General features: G+C 32.0%; 2 protein-coding genes across 5 annotated transcripts in view; one reads left to right on the plus strand and one right to left on the minus strand.

The window, feature by feature from the left end:
- snu (ABC-type transporter snustorr) overlaps positions 1-16738 on the minus strand; it is a 70653-nt gene that overhangs the window by 43247 nt on the left and 10668 nt on the right. The window contains exon 1 of one of the 4 annotated variants that reach the window (XM_085489248.1): positions 1633-2029. The exons of the other annotated variants lie outside the window; for them this stretch is intronic. The gene's annotated coding sequence lies outside the window, so the exon portion shown is untranslated. Of the gene's footprint in view, positions 1-1632; positions 2030-16738 lie in introns of those variants that run through there. 4 annotated transcript variants of the gene reach the window in all.
- LOC146720028 (dynein light chain roadblock-type 2-like) lies at positions 13408-15102 on the plus strand. Its single transcript, XM_085489249.1, has 4 exons — positions 13408-13844; positions 14066-14221; positions 14338-14672; positions 14746-15102. The coding sequence occupies exons 3-4, from the start codon at positions 14615-14617 to the stop codon at positions 14955-14957; spliced, it is 270 nt and encodes an 89-aa protein (XP_085345375.1). The 5' UTR covers positions 13408-13844; positions 14066-14221; positions 14338-14614; the 3' UTR covers positions 14958-15102.

The following is a 16738-nucleotide window of genomic DNA, read 5'->3' on the forward strand; positions in this document are numbered from 1 at the left end:
GCACAATGGATAAGAGAGTTTGATGCAGAGATTGCGCGCGTGCAGTCGGAAGTTGCTCTTTTTTAAAAATGTGGAGATGAGAAATGTTAATGCACGTGTGAAGATGTATTCGAAGACGGTCGTCTGCCTCGTGACGTTCGATTTCACTGCCGTGTGTGTTCCGGTATCATCAGAACACGACTCCGTTTCTTCTATTACGTGAGACCGACGATGCGCTGCGAATGTTCCGCAAATATTCTTTACAACGTATTATCCACATCGTGTACGATGGAGAAATATCGTACTATCTATCTAAGATGGCAATAACATGTTCCTTTCGGATTCTCAGTAGAATCCAAATCGAAAATCACGATTTTGCAGATACATGATAAATGCAGAATATGAATATTAGCCGCCTCGATTTTTGTAAGAATATGAATGTCAATGGATGCAATATATTTTTTACAACTTTGTAATTTGCATGTTATTTGTTAACGCATAAAATCTTTAAAAGATGAGAAAATGGAAGCAGGAGACACGTTAAATAGTTGTTTTTTCATGTTTTTGTATAATTAAAAAATTTTTAACATACTTATCATATTAATTTTCTGTTTGTTTTACATTTTATATTTATTATTATTATATTTTATTATAATTTTATTATATATGATTACTTATGGCAGGGAAATCATAGTTGAACTCGATCACTGCTAGATTAGAGAAAACGATTCTTCAAGAGACTACGATTTAGATCGCTTTCTCGCGTCGCGGGGAGAAAAATTTAGCCAATTTCAGAAAGAATTTCACTTAGAGCGATTTTAACGCAGAATATGTGTGTCGTAAAGTCGGAGGAAATCTCGTCGGTCCTGTCTTGATTTTTGTACGAAATAAAAATCAACGGAAGTACGGTCGAGTATATAATCCTTCATTAATAGGGATTTCTTTTAAACCAAATACCATGGATTTTGAACAATTCTTTGATCGACGTTTCTTCTTGAAATTCTTCAACGCTCTTACATATGTCGGGATTGATGTCGATGCGAAGATAGGATGAACGTGACGCGCGTATTGGCAGACGTAATGGATTGTTTGAGAAGATATTTTAGATATCATGAACCTTTCGAAAGAAAAGAGTATTACAGAGAGACTGTTGACTCTTCATAAATAATTCTTCGCACCTACGCGCATTATTTGTTCGATTAAACACGCTTTTTACAACACGTTTTAACACTTTATTTTAATTAAGAATCTCTTCTTTCATGCAAAAAAAATGTGTTAGCCTTCGTCGCGTAATTAATAGACACGTCGAAGCTTGAAATAACGTTATGAGTAATAAATTAATTAGCAAACTAGAAATTCAATTTTTATTAAAATAACTTCGTCTTGAAATATCAATTCAAAAAGAGCAAATGTTGTTACACCACTTATTTTTACCTCAAGATTAATCATACTAGTCTATAAACTCCTTCAAGCAGTAATATATAATCAATCATAGATAATGAATAATAATTAAATAAATTTCAATTTCGTGACTTGCCAGTCAATCTAATCAGTCTACAAATTATGCGACATATATTTTAATCAAGAATAATTTCATTTGCACTATCTAATCATATATTATAATATCAGCTTTGCACCCCCTAGAAGCAATACCTCTCGCAGCTCCGCGACGATCCACCGACGTTCCTTCAGAGAAAACCCCTCGTGAAGATCCTCCGGAGATCTCTTCACGTATAATTCCGGTCGGATCTTGCGATTGAAGAATTTCGGCGAGTCGAAGCAGGGACGATCGGCAGCATCGGGGTTGGTTCCGGTTGATTAATATCCCCCTTTAACACCACTGACACCAGGATTCAACATGTAAGCGCGAGTCACCACCACCGACTTCCGGCTCGCAAAAAAAGAAGGAAGAGACAGTAGTCGACCCCGATCGATGATCGATCGGCTCCACCGCGGCTTTCGAGTCCTGACGCGAGACTGAGGGACCGACATCGAGCGGACTCGTGGCTGCCGGTAGCGTCGTCGCGCGTTTGCACTTCTCTTTCCTCTCCTCGGTATAGAACTCCCCCGGCGATCTCTTTCCGGCGAACGCTTTCCCTTCGCCTCGCCTTCCTCCACCTGTTGCACTCCGCCGTATGTACGTTCTTCGTCCTTCGATTCGACTCCTCGACCGTCGCTTTCCACCTTCGGTTTTCTCCCCTGACTCTTTCCGACACAGGGAATTTCCAGCTGATTACCAACCAGCTGATCGGATTTTACGCTGTTAATCGCGCCGCGTCATGCGTCCCTTATTTTGCTCGACTGAGGAAAAATTCAGTGTCATGAACAAAAACTAGGTGTCATTGTTTTTTAAAGCTATTAAATATTTTATTAAATTATATTTTTTTATTTCAAAGTACTTGAAAAATAAAGATGAATATTAATTTATACCAATTAAGAAAGTTCTTTTATTTTTAGAGCATTTTATTGAATTTCCAGAGATACAAGAGATACGCCAGAAAAAAATGAATCTAGATAAGAAAGAGAATGGTGAAAATTCTAGCTACTTTGCGTCCCTTATTTTGCTCGACTGAGGAAAAATTCAGTGACATGAACAAAAACTAGGTATCATTGTTTTTTCAAGCTATTAAATATTTTATTAAATTATATTTATTTATTTCAAAGTACTTGAAAAATAATGGTGAATATTAATTTATATCAATTAAGGAAGTTCTTTTATTTTTAGAGCATTTTACTGAATTTCTAGAGATACAAGAGATACGCCAGAAAAAAATGAATCTAGATAAGAAAGAGAATGGTGAAAATTCTAGCTACTTTGCGTCCCTTATTTTGCTCGACTGAGGAAAAATTCAGTGACATGAACAAAAACTAGGTGTCATTGTTTTTTAAAGCTATTAAATATTTTATTAAATTATATTTATTTATTTCCAAGTACTTGAAAAATAAGGATGAATATTAATTTATACCAATTAAGGAAGTTCTTTTATTTTTAGAGCATTTTATTGAATTTCCAGAGATACAAAAGATACGTCAGAAAAAAATGAATCTAGATAAGAAAGAGAATGGTAAAAATTCTAACTACTTTGCGTCCCTTATTTTGCTTGACTGAGGAAAAATTCAGTGACATGAACAAAAACTAGGTGTCATTGTTTTTTAAAGCTATTAAATATTTTATTAAATTATATTTATTTATTTCAAAGTACTTGAAAAATAAGGATGAATATTAATTTATACCAATTAAGGAAGTTCTTTTATTTTTAGAGCATTTTATTGAATTTCCAGAGATACAAGAGATACGCCAGAAAAAAATGAATCTAGATAAGAAAGAGAATGGTGAAAATTCTAGCTACTTTATGTCACTCGTCGGTTTTCTTCGCAGTGTGACGGAACCGATTCTATCTTCGAAAAGCTGACTTAACTACGTTGTGTAGACGACGCTTTCGCTCATCTCAGAGCTGTAGTTATCTCTTCCCATTACCTCGCGAAAGGCCGTTCCTCGGCGCACGTCGATCCAGAGATCCGTTTTGGAGATCGCTTTCTCCGCTTCGTTCGCGCTTCTTGTACTGTCAATCCCGTCAATTCCATCGTCGACTTCCTCTTCTCAACTTCCGTTCGTCATGCTTCATGCAACATTGTGTTTCTGATCCTCATCGCTTTTTTATCATTTTTTTTGCTCTTTCGTTTTTTTCTCATCTATACAAGACATTCTGTAAGGTCTGCATCATCTCTTGGAAGAATTTTTCTGACAAAGATCTGACCTCTCTCTCTCTCTCTCTCTCTCTCTCTCTCTCTATCCTATTTATCTTTAAAAGTAAAATTAATTAAATTTGTTTGCAAACTGCATATAATTTGCGTTTGCAATTTTTATATCCAATTGCTCAATTTCCGTTTTCAATCTCCAGAACGTATACATATCTTGCAATTCTTCATTTAATCGCCGATTAGCAGTCTTTTCTAGCAATAATGGTAAATCGGTCAGCGTGAACACACGCGCGCCGCTTTGTCCTTATTTTCGCGGTCAGGAATTTCTTACTCTACAATTCTCAATTTTGGTGTCTCTTCGCCGAGTAATTCAACGAGGCGTGAGCACGAAGTTTAGTGCGCTACATTAGCGAGCGAATTGCAAACGGCAAGGACACAAGTCGCCGACTTCCGTTCGCATACAGTTTCATCGCTTCCGGCAGTTAATTTGACGAAACACCTTGCTTTGCCATTGTTATCGTCGATAATAAGATACTGAAGATTCTTCTGATGTCGCTTGACATTTGAGCTTAGCAATCCTTAGAAGAGAAGTACGTATAAAGAGCACGCTGTATACGCGTGCGTGTCGGTATAAATATATAATTTATTTTTTTCCCGGTTATATAAATGACTATCGATCCTTAAAAATAAAAAAAATTGTTTTAATTTTTTTTATGAGAGAAATTTTTTGTATAACAATTTAACATACGCGAATATATGTTAAATTATTATAAAATATTGTAGAAAGTATTTGATGGAAAATTGCTCTTGTATAAGACGGATTATGTTTGATTAGATAACAAAAGCTAATGTAATCTAAACGAGATAGGATTGATGGATAGACGGAGAGTCTAATTTCTTCCTGTTGGCGTGAAAAATTCACTTCGCTCATTCATTTAACGGCGAAACAAGGAAACGCGATGGAAGGTTAACGACCGTGGAAATCACTTAAATCTGGTAATTGTGTATTTGGTGAATAATATTCCTCGAGCTCGTTTAAAATTCAAATAATAAAGCGGTGTAGCGATAAGGGCATCGCAAAATCTGTCGAAATGATGTTGGAGTTAAATAGAGAACAATTTTTCAACGCTTTATTTATCGATATCTCAGCATAAATCGCCAATAAATTTCCGCAACTTACATTATCATTAATAATTAATAATCGGAAATAATCAACTATGCCATCTCTTTTCGAATATCTTCTCATATGAACCGTTCTCAATTTATTTTTTCGAATTTATATTGATATGTATATTATTGCCATAATGAGAATAATTTATCATTGATGAGATTCACGGCATGCGTCATCTCTATTCATCCTGTACTTAACAACTTTTTTGTCAAGTGGTCGGGTTGTCGAGGTGAAGGAAACGTCGCACGTCATATCGTTGCAAAATATTCCTTCGATATAATAAATGCCGGAACACTGCTAGAAGAATCTTTCGGCAGCCTTCATCGCTTGAAACAACCGTCTCTTCGTGTTCACGGTCTTTCACTTTTTTAAATAATTCTTTTTTCTTGTACAACGGTGATTGTGCTTCACACGGAGATTTCGTCGTGACTTCATCGCTTGAAACAACCGTCTCTTCGTGTTCACGGTCTTTCACTTTTTTAAATAATTCTTTCTTCTTGTACAACGGTGATTGTGCTTCACACGGAGATTTCGTCGTGACTTCCTATATGTACGCTTGATGTACATAAATACATAATCTTCTTATGTATATATGTATATATATGTGAGTAAGGAGGTAAAAAAATTTAATGAAGACAAGCACTTACAAAAATCACCTGTCATCTTATTCTATCTATATAGTATCAAGCTTTTTAAATTAATTTTCAATCTTTAATTGACGTTGCTAAAATATATAATTGACTCATTGATTGAGAAATAATTTATTCTATTTAATATATAATAAATTATTCGTCAGAAGATAAAATAAAAAATCAAATGGAGACTAATTTATAAGCATTACGTTGCTGTATGCATTCATCGAACTAGCTTGTCATATTTGGTATACAATGACATATCATGCGTTATGAATTCTTTTTATGTCTCCTCTCCCTCTATCTCTCTTCCTTCAAAAGATCTTGGAAAATTGCAAATGATTTCATTCTTTTCGACGAATTTGTATTGCAAATTGTCAATTGACATAAGAATTAAATCTGCCTTTTTCACTCACGTCGACGAATCTCTTTTATACACGTATGTTAATTGTACTATACACATTGTATTATACACATATGTTAATTGAACGAACAAGAACGAAGAGCAATATGTTTCCTTCACGCGTGACATTTTCATTTGAAATAATAATTCATCCGAATTATTGAAACACGATTGTTTTCGCTTCGACAATTTTATTTCAGGTCATGAAGTAGCGACCACGATAGCGGTGGTCAAGACGGTCTGCACTTTCCCCAGTCATTGCGCAACATGGCTACAGCGCCTGACGTAATGTGAACCTGATTAAATAACAGGGTGTTATGAATCTTTCTTTTCTTTTTCTTTGATGTTGTCGAAAATTGGATTGCGCGCGTTATGACCCATATATGAAATATTTACAATATCGAACATTTCGAGGAAAAAGCCAATTATTGTTAGTAGAATCGCTTTTGAACACGTGACTGTCATTATATCGCGCATCGTAATAAATATCACAATTATCTCATTACATTAATTAAAGTTGAAAAACATTGAAAAAGGAATAAAATCTTTTATAGATCTTTTCTAGATTTTCCTCGAACGGTGCTTTCTGCATTCGCGAAATAATTTTCGCATATATATTTTACGTAACTCATCGTATACGAGAGTGCAAAACAAATTAATTTTCAATTTTATATCCCTCTTTTTGTAAGAGAACAAGTATGTTACTGTAAATTTGTATCTTAAGAGATCGCGCGCTAACGTAAGCGAGGAAATTGCAGTCGTTAAGGGACATTTGCCTGTCATTTTTTTTTTTTTCGTAGATGGATTAATAATTATATGCGTGCACAAGGACATATCGATTGCCGGATATCGTGCGGATTTCCAAAGCGGACAGGCGTGTATACGAAATAACACGCATTAGCGTAGTTTCGTAGAGTCTGCAACTGAAGGAAGTCGCACGATTGTCCACCAACTGGCGATATTTCAACGAGAAATTTGTAAAGCCGCGACTTCCGGTTGCGTAGCTGTCCAACTTGAAATATGCACGTGCTGGACCATAGTTTGTAATCGCGAATTTGCAACCGTGTCTCGTACGGGGGGTAGGTGTGCCTTAGTAAAATTCACAGCTTGTTCGAATTTTTCTAATCTCAAAATAGGAACGACCAGTTACGTTTGCCAAATTCCTCATTTTCATCCCGCATGAGTTTACAAAATTATTAACGTTCTTGGCATCGCTAATTAGTGTTAATGCGTTTCTCCGTCGAAGACGATGCGATGTTAATCATTTTTAATAGCTCGAAATTATCTTCCACACAAGTTGAAATACAGAATGGACCAGATAAAATCTTATGAGCTGTTTTCTTCTAAATTATTAGAGAAATTATATTAATTAGAATTTCTTTTCATATTAAATAGGATTTTAATGAGTTTTATTATTTGACATATATATATAAACAAATTTTTATGCGCGACTATCCCACTTAATGTAAAAAAATTCAAGTCAATATTTCCATTAATTTCGAAAAGAAAATAGCTTGTAAAATTTTATTCCTATAAAATTTACAAAGGAATAAAAGAAAGTTTATTTTCCCGAACTACGAACAAATTTGTTCTCCGTTTCGATATATTAATTAAGGCCATAGAAATAATTCGCAAAGAAATTATTAGAAGAAAAGGAATATGGAAACGGATTGTGTGTGTGTGCAGGTGCTGGTTACGTCTTGTATGAAACCGAAAGTGGATTGGAACGAGAATCCGAAGGCGGTTGTCTCGTTTGACAGAGGTGGAATTTTCGTTTAACGTCGAAGCCGAGCCGTGAAGTGAAGCGCCGAATAGTGAAAGCGTTTCGTCGCACGTAAATATGTATGCTGTTTCGATATTTTTCGACCCTGAGGCAATGCGCGATATCATTGATTTCTACATATTCGCAGTCTATCGATTATTTATTAACTCGTGATCAAATTTACACCCTTGTTATATGCATTATTTTTAAACAACCGTCGTTTAATAATCATTTAACTTCGATTACCAAACAGAAAACCGAGAAAGATTCGTCCGTTTTAAGAAAAAATATCAGAGTTTCATTTCCGGAGGAGGAGGTTCAAGTGAGAATAAAATGCTGGGAATCGAGAAATCTCTTTATATGCATCGCGTTTCACTGGAGAGTTACGCAAAATGTGTGAATTCCTCACGAAGGTCAGGAATTTTTCTTCATTTTATTCACTTTATTTGTGTCTGTGATTAAGAAAGAAAACATCATATAAATATGTTTTTTATATGGAGGATAAACGTGTTCAAATATTGGATATTATTAAAACAAAGGTTCTATTCGCGATATAAAATCAACACAATGACGCAATGCGACTCGTTTTGTCATAAATGGGATCGAGAATTAAAAACGTTTCATGTGTTGAGCATGTATTTTTTTGCCTTTTCCACTTAAAATTTATGAACGCTCAGTAAGAAATTCCGAAAGCGAATGTTTGACGATTAATACAGCAAGTATCTCTTTCTCTCAATAAACTCATTACATAATAAACAATTAATAATATCAATAATTTTGATAATTTTGAATATGTCGCGAAGATATTTTTGTATTAATTGCATTTTCTGATAATTAATTATTTCGATGGACGTCACCAAATAACTGCGTAACAATACTTCTTTTTTCCGCTAAACGATTAATTATATACATACAAGTATATATATATATTTTTTATGTATTGTAATTATTATAATATATTTATTTATTACACATAGAGTTAAATAAAAAAAGTTTGCTAAATATTGAACAAGTGTCATCAAGGTCCGAAAGTCTCGAGATATCTCTATTCGTAGATCCGTTCGTGTAAAAGCGAAAGTCTTCGCTTCGGAGCGCATGCACTCGATGACTATCGGGTCAAGCGACAGCACGCGATCCTCATTACGATCATCAACGAAGACTGAGATCTTCTCGGGACCAATTTGGCAAGTGCATTTATTACATTCGTCAATTCGAACAACCTTGACCTGTGCCCATACGTTTCGAATCTCTTCTTCGAGTAATTCCTCTTCTATTTAGATTTCCTACACAGTGCAATTTTTTATCGATATTAATGCATCATTGAAAATTATTGATTATTCGTTTGTGCAATTCGCGATGAAAAGACGCTTGGAGAAGTGGATAGATTGTCGATCGGTGACGTTTTATACGATCGCGACTTGAGCATTCGACACACAAATCGAGTGTCTAATACAAGTATAAGAAAATATCACGGGATTATTGACTAACCAGGTCGCTAAACGCGGCCGAAGACATGGCGTGGACGTGAAAGCGGTCAGTCCAGCTGCCGCTGGATTACGTAAATCCCAGGAAGAGGGATCAAACGTCCGTCGAGAGTACGTCGTATCGATATTCGGACATATGGGAATTCCGTTTCCTCCGCATGTCTCGCGGAGACTGAAATCCCGTGTCCACGGATGCATAGTCTAACTGCGAGGTCTTTCGTGTTTCAGTGACGCAGCGTTAATGATACGTGACATAACAGAGCAGGAGAAACTTCTGTAGATATTCACGTAATAACGCATTTAATGGCTGCGCCCATAATTAAACAAGATCGACGTATTATTTATGAGCTTTTTCAACAAAAAAGGAACCAAGTTTCTCTCTCTTGCTCTCGAAACTTTACCATAAACTACTATATAAATCTTATTTTATTTTACACCGTTGCGCGTTTCGTATAGTAACTTGATGAAGTATACTCTGTGTAGCAAGAAAAATATCTGTCAGTTAATGCGATTGCACAAATACAGAATGTTTAGATTGCAATTATCAACGACCCGCGTGTGTGTAAAAAGTACAAGTGTAATATTTGTATTTTTGCACGGCTATAAGAACGCGGAGAAATTCTTCGACTTGATGGACGCAGAACTCGCGGAAGAAACGTGTCGTTACTCTTATCGATTAATTATATACGATGTGATGTGTCCACTGATTTTTTTTTTCACGATTTTTCACGACGCTGAACGTGACGAAGGCACGAGAAACTCGAGATAAGGCCACAAGCTCTCCAAATTGTTCCGGCGAGCCAAGATACGTGCCGATGCTAATTAAACAAAGGCGTGAAAAGTGAATACCTGGTATCATTGGATTCTTACGTGTATGCGTAACCTTCGAACCGACATACCTTATGCCGCGTCATTACGACCATGTCGACAGGTCAGACATTATTGCTGACCGGCAATTAGCTGGGCAAATAAATGCCCATCTTTCCAAGACAATAATGCATCAGTCTCAGCTCACTGGAGAGTACACAGTTTCTTTTGCTTTTCTTTGCCTGTCGCTAAAACTCTCGATACCTTAATTATACAGGTACGGCGGATCAATATTTGTTTGGCAATGTCCCTTAGCCGAGAGCGACGTATATTCCGAGTATGATGAGTTTAGTGTTGCGTTAGGCATCATTTTCATATTGCGCTTGAAAAATCAATTGGAAAAAATCTTGCACGAAGGAAAACAATGGCGACAAGAACGAATAAATCATCAAATAATATATTGGCGAGCTAATTTATTCAAGATTGAAGATTTTTCAGCTAAATCAAATTACAAAGATATTTTAGTCATACAATATCTTTGTAAATAAAATAGAGCCTTGATTGGCCAAGGAATCTAAAAATATAATAAATAAAGGAAGTGCCGATAAAATACATCCTGCATAATGCAGCTATGTTGCTGGACGTGATGCGAAATATGATTGTATTATTCTATTTATATATATCTACTTTAAATATTAAATTAGAATGTACGTTTGTTTTAAATTTAGCGTTTGTAAAATATTATCTGCATTTGTTATAATTAAATGCATCTTTAAGATAATAAAGTAAAAACAAATCATGAGTTATATGGGATATTGTTATATCCATCGCACTTTTAAAAAAATTTAACATCTTAAAACAAATTCTTAAAATCTATATATATTTATTTTTATACATTCTAAAAACAGGCGTGTACTTTTTAAAAAATTTTATGCATGTAATTATGTAGCAGCATTTCACACAATTTTTACTGAGATTTTTTATAATTATTTCTTTATTAATTTTTATTATTCAAAATTTTATACAGTTCTTGTAATTATTATATAAAAGACTATTTATATTAATATATTTCAAATATATGTAATTTTTTTAATCCTATGTTAACAATTCTCATATGTTATATAAAAAAAACTTATAATGCGTTTAGAATAAGTTCGTGAATTATTTTAAATTAATGTGTAAGTCTTTTCGTGTATTATACTTCCGACACACATGTAATTTGCTTGTTTAGCACATATTTATATTAAAATTAATGTGTAATTTTATTTTTACACTGTTATTTTAAGTGTGTTATAAAATAAAGTGTTTTCAAATTATACACGATGATGTGTTATTGCAAGTATAAAACATATTGCATTTGAGACACATTTATGCAATTATACATGAAAAATATGTATTGTATGTTAAAATGACGTACTTCATTACACACTTGTTTTTAGAGTGTAATATACAATATTGAATTATTTACGATATTCAGATATTATGAAAATCATCGATATGATATCCAGAGGCAGAAGGTGGTAGCCTTAAACGATCTTTAATGCCGTTTACACGTGCACGTGCTCATTTGCGATACACAAAGTCACGTTTAATATTCAACAGATACTAGCGTCACAAAAGAGATAGGGAATAGAGAGAAAAGCGCATACAAATTTTTAACACTCGATTTAGCGGATGAGATTTTATGTTTTTTAATGTAATTTTGAATTATTTTGACAAAATGTGCAAAAAATAATTTAAAGTTTAAAAATTTTAGTGTAACAATTTTAAACTATATGAAAATAAAAGAAAAGTAAGCAAAACAAAAAATAAAATTAAACGATTATCATCAAGTTTTAATAAAGATTTTCTGAAAACATTAAAAATTTTAAATTTTATTTTTCTTAATTAAAAAATAATTATATAAATTAGGAACAAACTTAATCAGAAAGAAAATAGGAAATAAATTTGTTTGAATAAAAATATGTATTTTTGATATTATTATGGCGTATATAAAATGTAAAAAATTTGATAAATTTTATAAGGAGCATTCCAGTACTTTATGGAAAACCGCATTCCAATCAAATGTTTAACATTATATTAACGTACGCGCTTACACATAATATTAACACATATACATACATTTTTTGTACATTAATATATGTATAAACGGATCTAATTGCACCTAATTAATTGGTCTTTATGTTCATAAATATTTTATAAATGTTTGATCTTTAACATTGCAGACGTGACTACAAGCATAAAATTGTAGAAGATTGTAACAATGTCATTCGATTACTTTGAAGAAACGTGTTGAAGATATATATGATGAACTCTTTGCATAATGATGACCGCGTAACAATTTTTCCAATTGCAAAAAATGAAACACTTATAAAAATTAAACGAAAAGATCGTGGCCTTTGTTTAAAGGCTATAATTAATTTCTATGTCGTCAATGGAAGCTTACAAGAGCGTTAAGATGTTTATGCGAAAATTAAACGAAAAGATCGTGGCCTTTACTCAATGCTTATTATTAATTTCTATGTCGTCAATGGAAGTTTACAAAAGCATTAAGATGCTTATTTTATGTGCTATATTATAAAAATGAAGAAAGTAGAAAAAATTATAAATAAATATCCACACATTTTTGTGAAACATCTTAAGAATAGTTTCTTTGATATTTATAATATTTGAATAGTTTTAGGAAAAAATATATTCGAAATTTACATGACCGAGAAACTTGAGAACAAAAAAATTTGTACATTGTATATTTTACTGACAATTTCCACAATATCTTCTTCTAGAAGTTGTAAATTTATTCAAGAATCTACAAGTAATATTGACATAATTGTTGAAAATTTTAAGAAAGAAAAGAATTGCGGTTTAATATTATAATATTATCGATGAGATGCTTGCATTTTTGCAGCATCTACAAATAGATCGATGAGTTAATCGTTTCTTAACATGAGGCATTTGCGAAACAAATTATGCTAATTTGAGTCTTCGTGGTCGAGGAAAAGAAGTTGTAGTGCCATCTCTTGGAAGACACACCTAACAGAAACCTTAGCTTGAAAGATACACTTGGGGATAAGCATTCGCGATCTTGATATCAAACATTGAGGACGATTATCGTGCACTACTTACTCTAGTATACAAAGCGTGTACTTTACCAACTCGGCAACATACTTTCATTTTCGTATAAGTTCTCGTTTTTACTACAAAGATTGAAATAGCTTCGTGTTTTTGAAATAAAGAAAAGTTCGAAAATTTTTTTCATTAAAATTTAGTTTAAATTCAACAAAATTTAAAGAAGCATTAGAGGAAAAGTTTTGGCTTAAAATAAAGATTTTAGTTAAAATATTTTTCTTTTTTTTATATAAATCAGTAATGTAGAATTTTGTGGAATTAAATTCACTCGCGTGAATTAAGGTAGTGAACATATATTTATCGAACAAAAATCAAGAGACACGGTAGTGTCTCGCGACCAGTTAAGGGCGTAGCCGAGACACCGTGTATCTTAACGCGAGTCGGACATTTGAGTCTTTATAATATTTCGAATTCTCAATAACGGCTGAAGCAATCGAGTTTATACTAGACTTAATCGATAGATTGAGTTTGAATTATATAATAAAAGTGTCTTTATTTCTGCTCTACGTGATTTGTAAGCAGAGATATATAATTGCAAAGTCGAAATATGAAAAATTTCTTTTAAGAAACGTCCCCGTCATCATCATTATTATTATCATCATCGACCACGCAAACATAGTAGTATCGTGCTACACGTATTCACACGTATACAACACATGCGCACACATATATCACACGTACACAACACATGAATAGATGCATGTATTGGAAATGTCCATCTCGCACGTTTTACAACAGACGGCGATAGTTGCCCTTCGCTATATTGACAGCGTGCGGGGTTAGATATTTTCAATTTTCAATTTCAATTTTTACATTCAATTTTAATGTTATTATTTGCAAATTTATTGTCATAATAATTTATGTGCAAGTTTACAGTCTGTGATACAAAATCAGATATTTTGCTATTATTTCAATAATATTTCAATTATATAAATGCCTATGTATGAGTATGCATATATTTTTAATAATTTTCTTAATTAGCTTCTATATTTTTTTCAGTTGTACATCAAGCAGGTAGCATTATCAGCTCACTTGTGAGCATGGGTTGGGCAATGGCTAGTTATCATCGCAGCATTCGATTAGCTTAACAAGATAAATCTAATATCAGTGCTATAGGAACTATTTTACAATTTTTCTGGCATTTTCTTATTGCAGGTACATATATATCCAATAATTAATATACAAAATTAAATATTATTCATCACACACTTTGTATCAAAATAATATATTTTTTAAAATTTATTTAATCATTTTTATCATTGTGATTGTAGTGGCAAGGATCTTATTGCTCAGTGTCATTGCAAGCATCTGGCCTGTATATACCATAATATATTGCGTAATACATTGGCTAAGTATGACAATATAGATTTTGATAGATTCCCATGGAATATTGGAATTTTGTCGGACTTACAGTCATCCACCACATATGCAGCCTACAATTAAAGAACGCATTTATTCCATATGATTTGCTTCCGTTATTGGAATATTTAAAATAAAAATTTTATTAATAAATTTCGATGAAATAATTTATAAGAGGTTGAAGAAACTATGAAACAAATTCAGTCTCATAAAAGGGTAGTTGGAACAATAGTGGTGAATGCAGAAGGTATTACATGAGATCATTGACATGATTTACTTGTAGTTGTAAACAAAAATTTATAAAATTATATCTGTTTTAGGTATTCCTATAAAGTCAACATTAGATAATACGACAACAGTTCAATACGCAGGTTTGATAAGTCAATTGTCAGATAAAGCTCGTTCTGTCGTACGTGACTTGAATCCAACAAATGATTTAACTTTCTTGCGCATACGTAGCAAAAAACATAAAATTATGATGGCACCAGATAAAGAATTCATATTAATAGTAGTACAAAATCCAGTTGATTGATATTTAAAAGAAACAAAAATATATTTCAAAGTTAAGATTTATTTCTTTGGTTGTTAATTTAATCTGTATGCTACATTGTGGATGTTAATATCTATTCAATTAAATAAAGAAAAATAAAAGAATAAAGCTTAAAAATTATACAAAATGCAGTATTTAATTACTAATTTAACAAATTATGAACTTTTAGAGTTTTTAAATAGTGCTTTCTTCTTTGGTAACAATATTATATTTTTAAGTTTGATAATTATGAAAATATGTATATATAGTAATTCATGGCATGTTTATTTTTGTATTTAATACAATTATAAATGTACATTTCTCATCAATAAAATATCACAGTATCTTTTTTATAATTTAATTTTAATATTGAGATTGTTTTTATTCAGTGGAAAAAAAAAATGTGTAGTTGGTCCCTATTAATTATACATACATATAAGAGTGTCGCACAAATAATTCTATGCAGTCTTTTTAAGATAATATAAAAATACTTATAAATATAATCAATTAAAATACATATAATCAAAATTGTATGTATTAAAATTCAATAGCATATAAAAAAGATTTTTTGAAATTATATATATATAATAAAAATCCAACATTTTATATATATATATATATATATATATTTATTTATTGTATATCATAAATATATATTTATTTATTTATATTTACCTATCTTTTTTTTATATATATGGTAGAAATACAATGTGAGTTATTTTATTTTGCAAAATTTTTGAAAGTTAAACTATACAATGAAATTATTTCATATAATACCGAGACTCTTTTCATAATAAAGATTAAGAGAGAGTTAGATTTTATCATAAGATTTATAAAAGTCATAAGATAAGGTTAATTGCATATTGTATAATTTATCTCTCATTTTTTAAAGTAAATAAATATCAAAGTTACATTGCTTGAACTGGTGCGTTTGAAGTATGTTGTCTTTTTGAGGGATGCAAGACAATATAGTACAAAAGCATTGCTGTAATTCCCAAGAAAAAGGAAATGATACAAATAATAAAGATTATATTAAAGTACTAAGCCTCTTTAACTGCAGGAGGACAAGCATATTGCCATAATAAATTTGCTGCAATATTTTCAAAAAAGCAGATAACATAGAAAGATAGATGTTTTCAAAATGTTTTGCTATCTACAGCATTGAGATATATAAAAATGTGCACTATGCCAATAACGGAAGCAAATAATATGGAATAAATGCGTTCTTTAATTGTAGGCTGCATATGTGGTGGATGACTGCAAGTCCGACAAAATTCCAATATTCCATGGGAATCTATCAAAATCCATATTGTCATACTTAGCCAATGTATTACACAATATATTATGGTATATACAGGCCAGATGCTTGCAATGACACTGAGCAATAAAATCCTTGCCACTACAATCACAATGATAAAAATGATTAAATAAATTTAAAATAAATTTTTAAAAATATATTATTTTGATACAAATTGTGTGATGAATAATATTTAATTTTGTATATTAATTATTGGATATATATGTACCTAAAATAAGAAAATGCCAGAAAAATTGAATTTGCTTATTTATTTAAAGATGCTTATCATATACAAAAATGAATGATATAATCTCTAAAAACTCACCTTTAAAAAAAGGTAAAAAAGGCGACCAGTTAAGGGCACACCATTAACAAAAATTATCCATTGCAAACCCATGTACAATAGAATTGTATGAAAAATTATCGATTATAAACCAATGTACAATCGTAACAAAAGTAATGAAATAAAAAAAAAATTGCGCCAAGT

Source organism: Nylanderia fulva, unplaced genomic scaffold (assembly GCF_048542155.1).
Source record: "Nylanderia fulva isolate GAGA-0341 unplaced genomic scaffold, ASM4854215v1 Scaffold8, whole genome shotgun sequence".
Taxonomy (NCBI): Eukaryota; Metazoa; Arthropoda; class Insecta; order Hymenoptera; family Formicidae; genus Nylanderia; species Nylanderia fulva.